Source organism: Eubalaena glacialis, chromosome 17 (genome assembly GCF_028564815.1).
Source record: "Eubalaena glacialis isolate mEubGla1 chromosome 17, mEubGla1.1.hap2.+ XY, whole genome shotgun sequence".
Lineage (NCBI taxonomy): Eukaryota > Metazoa > Chordata > Mammalia > Artiodactyla > Balaenidae > Eubalaena > Eubalaena glacialis.
Genome location: NC_083732.1, coordinates 53,436,354 through 53,445,142, shown reverse-complemented (window position 1 = coordinate 53,445,142; position 8,789 = coordinate 53,436,354). Strand labels below are relative to the sequence as shown.

Genomic DNA, 8,789 nt, shown 5'->3' with positions numbered 1-8,789 from the left:
ACAGCTCAATTTGGGAGAGCGGAGGTTATGGGTCAAGGTGGGACAGTCAAATGCAAGACCCTCCTTTGTTGTTTTATCTGTAGTTCTAATTACAAACCAATGTGTGCTGGGGGGCGGGAGAAGGTGAAGAAAAAGCCAACGTCTAAACATGCTGCCCTTTCCAGATAAACATTTAATAATCCTTACAATCGCCATCGCTCTTGATTCAGATATTGGAAATTAGCTGTCGTGGCCTATAAATCAAGACCAAAAAACCCACAACTTAACCATTTCCCTAAGTATTAACAACTCAGTATATTGTTAAGTAGTCAGCCTGAAACGGTCAGGGGGGCCTAGCCGGCAATTTTCAGTGAGACAGTCAGGCGTGAATCTTGAACTCACTAGAACCCCCAGAATGGTCAAATAACTGAGGTTTCCGTGGGAACGAGGTAAAGGGTAGGTGGTGAGAGAACAAAGGCGGCGCGTCCCAGTTCAGGGCCTCTCGGCCCGCCGGCCGCACTGGGGGCGGAAGCTGCGGTGTGCCCGGGTGGCGGGCTCCGGGGTCGGTGACCCACACCGCCGCGGCGCTGGCACGCCTCTCCGGGACTCTCCCCAGGCCGGGGCATAGGAGGACGCCGCCGAGACTGGAGGCTCGTGAGAGGGGACGCAGGTGTCGAAGTCTGGCCGCCGCCCCAGTGAGTGAGCAAGCGACCTGTGAATCACACTGCGGACCGTCACCCGCCAGGACCGAGATCACGCGGCTCCCAGCGCCGGCTGAAGCCGCCCAAATGAAGCACGCAGGAGAAGGGGGGGGCGGTGCGCCGGGGACAGAGCGCGACGTCCCCTGCTGTTCCCTTCTCTGAGGGGCCGCCGTCCCCGCGAGGCCCCGCCCCCTCTCGCTTATGTAATAGGGGCGCGCTGCCATTGGCCCGCGCGACCGGAAGAGGCGCAGGCGCGCGAGCGGGTGGGGGCGGAGGGAGGCCGCGGCAGGAAGGCCGGTGGGCGGGGGCTGCGCAGAGCAGGCTGCGCTGGGGCGACTGGGAGAGCTGTGCGGCGTGCGCGAGCACGAGGTGTAGTGGCCTCCTCCTAGGTTGAGGCGGCGGCGGGCGCGCGCGGCGGCGGGTGCGAGGCGCGGGCTGTTGTGCTCCCGGCTCTCCCCTTTCCCCTCCTTGGCGGGTGGAGGAGGCCGAAGCGGTACTGGGCGCGCTGCGCTCCCCTTCCTCTCCCTCCGGCCACCTCCCCCGGCCCTGTCGCGCTGCGCGGTTTCTCCGACGCAAGACTGTCCCGGCCCGGGTGAGCGGCTGTGGGGCGGTGCTGACGCCGCAGGACTCCTGGGAGCCGGGTGGGGGCTCTGCCGGCGGGGTCGGCGGGGTCGGCAGGGACCGTGGGGGGTCATCGCGGGTCGCGAGGGGCCGCCGGCCTGCCCCGCTTCCCTGGGGGCGGCCGAGCCTGTCCTGTCCCGGCGCGGGCCGCGGAAGGACGGGAAGCTCGGGCGCCTGCCAGGCCCTGCAGGTGGCCGCGTCGCAGGCCGGCCGCGGCGGCGGAGCGGTAACCCGCCGGCGACAGCAGCTGGTCGGTTTCTCGAGGCTGGGGCTCCCCGTGACCGAAGGGGCCGGGTTTCGGGCAGCCGAGGCCTCCAGGAGGCGCGTCTCGGGCCGGGGTCCGTGAGGAGTGGCGGGTAGGTAGGGGTTGTGTGGCTCTGGGTGGCAGAAGAGAGGAGGGAGTTCTCCCAGGCGGGAGAGGCCGGTTTGGGAAGGAAGGCGCGCGGGGCTGCAGCTGGGCTCAGCGAAGTGCTGGGTGAAATAGACCTCACTGCTGGTGCTTTCATCCTCTCTCCTCTCCAAAAGGGATGTCTTTAAAAGGCTAGGGTCAGAATGTTGGTCACTGCTTGGGCCTCTTCGTTTTAGATGCTTGTGGAGAATGATCCTACTTCTTGGATCCAAAATCTTTTTCTCTCTTACTCGTTTGTTTTGGTTTTAAGAGGATCTTTGGGACAGTGCTTACTTGTTGCCTCCTGTAAGAGCGCCTCATTTTGGAAGAACTCCTTATTCCCTCTACTGCTTCCCTCTTTGGAGCCCCCTCAGAAGACCATACAAAATAAGAGTTATATTAAAAGCCAGCTTTTAGGTACTTATAAAGGACTTCTTGCTCCTCGGTTTGTTGCATTTAGTCAAGGAGAAGTTATGCTTGGTTACGCTTAGATCTTGTAGAAAACTCAGCTGGCTTGAGAGTAAGTCCTAAGTCGAGCTGTCCAAAAGCAGGTGGTTTGTTCGTTTGCATTTCTGCTTTCAGAAAGGAAATCAGTGCAGCGTGTTGCTAGAACTTAGGGGCCTATCTCAGGCGTTTAGACTGATTCAGTTTCCCTTACCTGGTGTTTTCTGTTTTAAAAATAAGAACAAGCAACCACAGTCTTCTATTTATTAAAACTTCTATGGCTTTTTGTTACTTTTGTTAGATGACAATGAAAATGGGTTAAATGTATTGTTAATGTTATATTTGAGGAGAAATGGTAACTGCAAAAGTTAAAAATAATATGTATCTAATATGTATCTAAAATAATATGTATCTAATGGCATTGCTTTCTACAGATCACTGCATGAAAATGTTATCAAAATAGCTAATAACTTCTAGATATCAAAGAAACCTCTAGAATTAGTAGCTTACCATTTTATAAGTTTTTTTTTTCAGTGTAAAACAAGAGGTTACCCACACAGTGTATTAACATATGTAGCATAGCATACATCATGTGGAAGAGTTCAGATCTATGAGAGGACTGAAGTATTCTAATATAAGGTACTGATACTAAGACATTGAGACATTAAGAATGCTATAAACATTAGGATGCATAAAGATTGAATATCTATCATCCAAATAATACAAAAGTATCCAAATCTGTTTCCATGGGAATAGGTTTGTAAGCGTGCCATAAATATACTTTAAAAAAAATCATTTCATTCGGCTTGGAATTAATAAGAATTTGGTTTTTAAAAAATAACAAAAATGGTAGTCTTCAAGGGCTAAGACGTCTGGTAATATTTACCTTTATTTGGTGGGAATGGGGTTCTTGTATTAGGCTAGCATACTAAACATTTTTGTAATTTGTTAAAATATTCAACCAGCTTCCTAGAAAAGGATTGATCCTCCTTTATATTTTGACTTCTGGTTCAGTGTTTAATGCTAGTGGGAACTTGTCCAATTGATGTGTTTATTTTTTCAGTTTCCCTTTTTCTTTTTGGGAGAAGCTCAGGTGTTTCAATGAAATGCTTTGACCTCATATCTGTTAACTAGTTAAAGTTCCAGTCAGAAAAAACTAGCACTATTTTCTGGTGAAGTTATAGATCCATTGTGTGTTCATGTCCTGCAATGACTTAAAAGTTTAAAATTTAATTGCAGTGCTAGTCAAAACTATCCATAGGAATTCTCCTTAGATCCTATTTTAAAGTATTTAAAAAGCAGCTGAGGGAGGGTGGGAGGGAGGGAGATGCAAGAGGGAAGAGATATGGGAACATATGTATATGTATAACTGATTCACATTGTTATAAAGCAGAAACTAACACACCATTGTAAAGCAATTATACTCCAATAAAGATGTTAAAAAACAAAGCAGCTGAGACTCATTATATACCTTTTGTGAACAGATTTAACTTGTGTTGTCTTAAAGGAGTCTTTAATTTTAATGAAAAAGTAAAAGTAGTTCTTTTCCCTTAATTTTTAACCCATGTTCATTTCAGATCATCAGTAGTAAAAAGTGGTATCTTTCATTTTTGTAAAGTTACCCTTAATCTTATTTAATAATTTGTCCAGCAATCCTATGAATACCATTTTTTTTTTTTAAGAAAGAATAGCACAGTAGTTTCATGAAACCTAAGTATTTAAGAGAACGGTTTCCATTGCTCATATGAGCTCCTTCAGAGACATTAGATGACAGCTTTTATTTCTCTTAAAGTTGTAAGAATCTCAGGTCACACAGTGAATACTGGAAGGGGAGAGTACCTTTGCAAAATGATCAGACAAATGATTGAGGAAGGGGCTAAACTGTTTTTTGGTAAACTTTTGAAGATTACATATAAGAAAGTGTACAATTCTTAGGTGTATAGCTCAGTGAATTTTTACAAGTGAATACACCTGTATAACCATTACCTAGATCAAGACACAGAACATTATCAGTACCCCAAAAATCTCCCTCATGCCCTTTCTTCCCAGCATTACTTCCTGGATTAGTTTTGCCTGTTTTGAACTTTATACAATATGTTCTTTATACAATATGTATCTGGCTTCTTTCCTTAATGCTGAGATGTAACCATGTTGTTTAACAATAGTTTCTTCTCTTTGAGTGCTGCATAGTATTCCATTGTAGAAATCTGCTACAAGTTAATGTATCCATCTTACTATTAGTAGGCATTTGGATTGTTTCCAGTTCTAGAAACAGTGTACCTGCATTTCTGTTGAATATATACCAAGAGTGGAATTGTGAGATTATAGAGTAGAGGACTCATTTTCTACAGTGGTTATATCAATTTATCCTCTAGTAACATTGTATATCCATACATTTTGATTGACAAGTGTTTCTATAAAACAACTGTCAAACTCGGAGAGTGTTATCATACTTAGATTTCACTTTAATGCCTCAACATCTGTTTTTAGATATGGCTCGTGGACAGCAGAAGATTCAGTCTCAGCAGAAAAATGCCAAAAAGCAAGCTGGACAAAAGAAGAAACAAGGACACGATCAAAAGGCTGCTGCCAAAGCTGCCTTAATATATACCTGCACTGTCTGTAGGGTAAGGGGAATTGAAAGACATAGCTTTCTCGTGGACAGTTCTTTCATTAGAGATTGGTTTGTATAGGTTAAAATTTTGCAAACATGGCGAGATAAATGCTTTACTTGAAATAGGAGATTTGAGAGCTGGTTGTGTTAGGAACCCATCTTCATTCATCTGTTCAACAATTTTATATATATACGTATATATTCATATACACACACACACATATATATGCTTTTTGTTGTTGTTGTTCGTGCCGTGCAGCATGCAGGGTCTTAGTTCCCTGACCAGGGATTGGACCTGTGCCCCCTGCAGTGGAAGTGTGGAGTCCTAACCACTGGACCGCCAGGGGAGTCCCAACAATTACATTTTTTGGATAGCTCCTTTGGCCAGGCACAGTTCTCTTGGTGTTAGTGAAAAGGAGTGAACAAAGCAAAATCCGTTTCCTCATGGAGAATAAAGATGTCTTCTTAAGGGCAAATAATACACTTTGAACTTTAAAAAAGGTCAGATTTACATTCTTAATTTAGAGCTATGTAATATACCTCTGGTTATATAATTGGCTTTTTTTTTCTTCGCTAAATTCATAGTTATGATGTCTGCAAAACTAAATAGAGTATATTCACATTGAGGGCTTTTACTAGAATTAATGTGTTTTATTAGATTTGAAGAAGAATAATAACAGCTGCTATTGAGTGCTTACCAGGTGCCAGACACTGATCGAAGTGTTTTACATGCATGAGCCCGTTAATTCACATAACAACCCTATGGCATAAAGTACTTTTATTCTCATTTTACAGGAGAGTAAATTGAGTCATGGGGACTAAATAACTTGTGCAGGGTCACCCAGCTAGTATGCAGAAGAGCTGGGATCTAAACCCAGGAGGTCCAGCTCCAGAGCCCACCTTTTAGACCACTATACCACACTGCCTCAAAGAAGTTTTTCTCAAATTCCAAGCCAGGGTCTCTTTTTTGCCTGTTTGTTCAAGCTCACTACCCTTGAATTTAGTGAATAAAAGTGCCAAAGGAAAAGTGCATAGTGAGGTTGGTCCAGTTACAACAAACTTTTTCTGTTCCCCCCAAAGCCCTATGCCTAGGTAGAATTGGTAGTATGGATGGGAGGGGATCTTGATAAGACTTGATTCCTGGACTAAAGTTTATCATGTATTGAAGTCATTACTGATGAAATAGAAGTTCCTAATTACATAAAAGTTCTCATTAATCTAAGAGAGGAAATCTATTACATTAAATAACCTGTTCATAGTGAGCTTTGATATACTCAAAATAATGAAATTGAGCAGCTTCAGATTCTGTTTGGAAAGAGGCAAGGTAAAAGTAAATTTCACTAAATTACTAATGAAGAAATATCTTGACCTAAAAGTGTTAGAGTAGCTCATATATTTAAAAACTCAAAACAGCAAAAAATGTTTATTTCATGTTTTGTCTAATGTAATGTGCTAAAGAATAATTGAAGGTCCTTGCCTAGGTAAGTCAGTATAGTGTAGTATTTGAGATCTGAAGTACCTAGTACTAGGTTAAACATAGGTATTGGACAAATTAATCTCTAGGTTTTAGTTTCCTTAGCACATAAAATGAGGATAGTAGGACCTGATTTAAGATTACTGGAAGGTTCTATGAGAATTTTGGTAACATGCTTAACATAATGTGTTCAGTAAATGTTACCTATTGTTTACTGTTAATCAGATAAGAATACTTCATTCTGTGTGACCCTTTATATGTGAAATGTGGGAATATGCTAGGAATTTCTTTGTTACAGGGTCCTTTTTCATATGCCAGCCATTAAGTTATAGGAATTTAAAAGTGTTTTGCAATAGTTGTCGATGGTAAGTAGGCTCAGGATTTTAAAAGTTAGCACATTTTTATTTCATGAATCAGGTCTAACTCTTCTTTTTTGCACAATTTTTAAAATTAGACACAAATGCCAGACCCTAAGACCTTCAAGCAGCACTTTGAGAGCAAGCATCCTAAGACTCCACTTCCTCCAGAATTAGCTGATGTTCAGGCATAAAGTTGTTTACAGGTAATTGACCTTTTCTTCTTTTCATTCGTTAATGGCAGGGCTGTATACAAGAGCAGAATTATCTTCTGTAATTGTAAAATTGATTTCTGTCTTCTAGCTGAGACTTCATTACTGCCCCCTTTTAAGTTAATGTTTAACTTTACAATTGTTAAAAGTCCATTTTCCCAGACCATATCCTTTCAGTGCCTTTGAAACATCCACATTTTCAACCACGGTAGCCAAAAATGGCATGAGGTGATGCTGGCCAACTCTGGTCCAAGAATGGAAGAAAGTTTTCAGTTTAAAGAAAATAACTATTATAAAGCTATTTGAGAGTCTTGCTCCCAGAAATGATGCAGACCAAAGTTTATGAGTGCTTTTTTTGCAGGTATTTTACTTAGAATGCTTAGCAGAGGTCTAAGTACATTAAAATATAAGGCAAAATGTAGGCATTCACTGTATAAACTAGGTAGTTGCTTGAAAATAATCAGTTTATACTTTGTGTGGTTGGATTTTTTTTTCTAAATGGTGGTGATGGTATATGCATGAGTATTATTTTTAAAGTAAATTCATCAAAGATCTGTTTATAAAAATTTAGCTGACAGATCTATCAGACTAACTTCGTAGCTTACGCATGTTGTGCTTTTTTTTTTTTTGAATTTTATTTATTTTTTTATACAGCAGGTTCTTATTAGTTATCTATTTTGTACATGTTAGTGTATATATGTCAATCCCAATCTCCCAATTCATCCTGTGCTTTTTTTTAAAAGACATTTGAAATGCATATAAATCACATTTGTGTAATGCTTACGTTCACTGAAAATCTTGCTTATGTTTTGTAGGTGAATTCGTGACACCTTTGACTCTTCTCCTGTCTCAGACCTTAGGTAACAAACCTGCAGCTGCTTTTCTAACAAACTGTTGATCAGCAAAAATAAAGGGGCTACAGAAACACTCATTTTTATGCTGTTCCCTTTTGGGCTTCATGCAAAGACAATTCTGTGTAAATGTACAGTTGACTCTGATTTGGAAATCTGAAAATCAGTCCATCCTTGTTATAAAAAATTTTTTTACAATTGTAATTATATTGATGTTCATATTGTATAAAATAACTCATTTAATAAAGTAGTACTTTGATTTTACAACATCACAGGATAAATGGTTCTAGAAATTCTGTTCTAACTTTCTACATTATTTGCCTTATAAAAATCTAATGAATTCATCAGCTAGAATTGCAAGCGCAATTCCTATCTCCCTTTCTAAGTTCAGGGGCATGTTCATAGTTAAACTAGAGCAGACTCATTCATTAAATTTGTGCACACGATTTTATTGGCAGCTGCTGACCTAGGTGAAGAATGACTTACCTGCTGCCTTAGTATATTGCAATCATGTGTCATTTTCCCCTCTGATTGTTTCTTGTGATTGAGGTTGGAATATTTAAACTTGCTGTGTGACCTGGCTATACCTGCCAGCCAGGTATAGCTTGTAGATAACTGATAAATTCCTTAAAGTGGTTGGATTGTCAGTCAGCCCGTCTGAAAAATTAGGTTCTGAAGTATATGCCACAATGAAGTAATCAGCCTACTGTTCAATACAAAATATGATGGAACATATGTGAACTGGTAAAGATCTATCTTTTATAAATTATACTTGATTCTTTGAAAATTGTTCAAGTTCTTTCATTTGAAAATGAAACTCATAATTTTCAGAGGAGTTTTTGGAAGTTAATAACAATTTGGCCAATTTATGAATGGATTTTGCATTAACAGAAAGATTGGAATGGCTTGTGACTGGGTTAATTCCCAGAACCTTCTCCTTCCTTTCCTTTTTAAGTGAGTAGTTGATTTTTACTTTGTTCTGGTTCCTAAAATCAAAGGCTGTGTACAGTATGACTTCCGTCTGAACTAGAAAAATATTAAAATAGGCCAATATCCACATTTTTTTGGCTCTAAGGATGGGGAAGTGGGTTGGTTCCGATGAATGAGGTAAATCCTACCCAGTTAAAACAGACTAATTTAGGTTTCTTC

General features: G+C 41.3%; 1 protein-coding gene across 3 annotated transcripts; it reads left to right on the top strand.

The window, feature by feature from the left end:
- The first annotated feature begins 988 nt into the window (after positions 1-988).
- Positions 989-8,387, top strand: ZNF706 (zinc finger protein 706). 3 transcript variants are annotated; one of them, XM_061171783.1, is made up of 4 exons: positions 989-1,272; positions 4,624-4,760; positions 6,676-6,783; positions 7,605-8,387. In XM_061171783.1, exons 2-3 carry the CDS (start codon positions 4,626-4,628, stop codon positions 6,769-6,771), a joined length of 231 nt encoding a protein of 76 aa, XP_061027766.1. In that variant the 5' UTR covers positions 989-1,272; positions 4,624-4,625; the 3' UTR covers positions 6,772-6,783; positions 7,605-8,387. The 3 variants fall into 3 exon arrangements, with proteins under 3 accessions (XP_061027766.1, XP_061027768.1, XP_061027767.1); XM_061171785.1 differs by having other exon boundaries at positions 1,021-1,049; XM_061171784.1 differs by lacking the exon at positions 989-1,272 and adding an exon at positions 1,293-1,657.
- The last annotated feature ends 402 nt before the right edge of the window (positions 8,388-8,789 follow it).

What these genes read in the sequence shown, in the direction of transcription:
- ZNF706 (XM_061171783.1), top strand. Translation starts at nt 4,626, where the DNA reads ATGGCTCGTGGACAGCAGAAGATTCAGTCTCAGCAGAAAAATGCCAAA. An exon ending in ATACCTGCACTGTCTGTAGG is followed by an intron (nt 4,761 to 6,675) that starts GTAAGGGGAATT and finishes TTTTAAAATTAG; the next exon opens with ACACAAATGCCAGACCCTAA.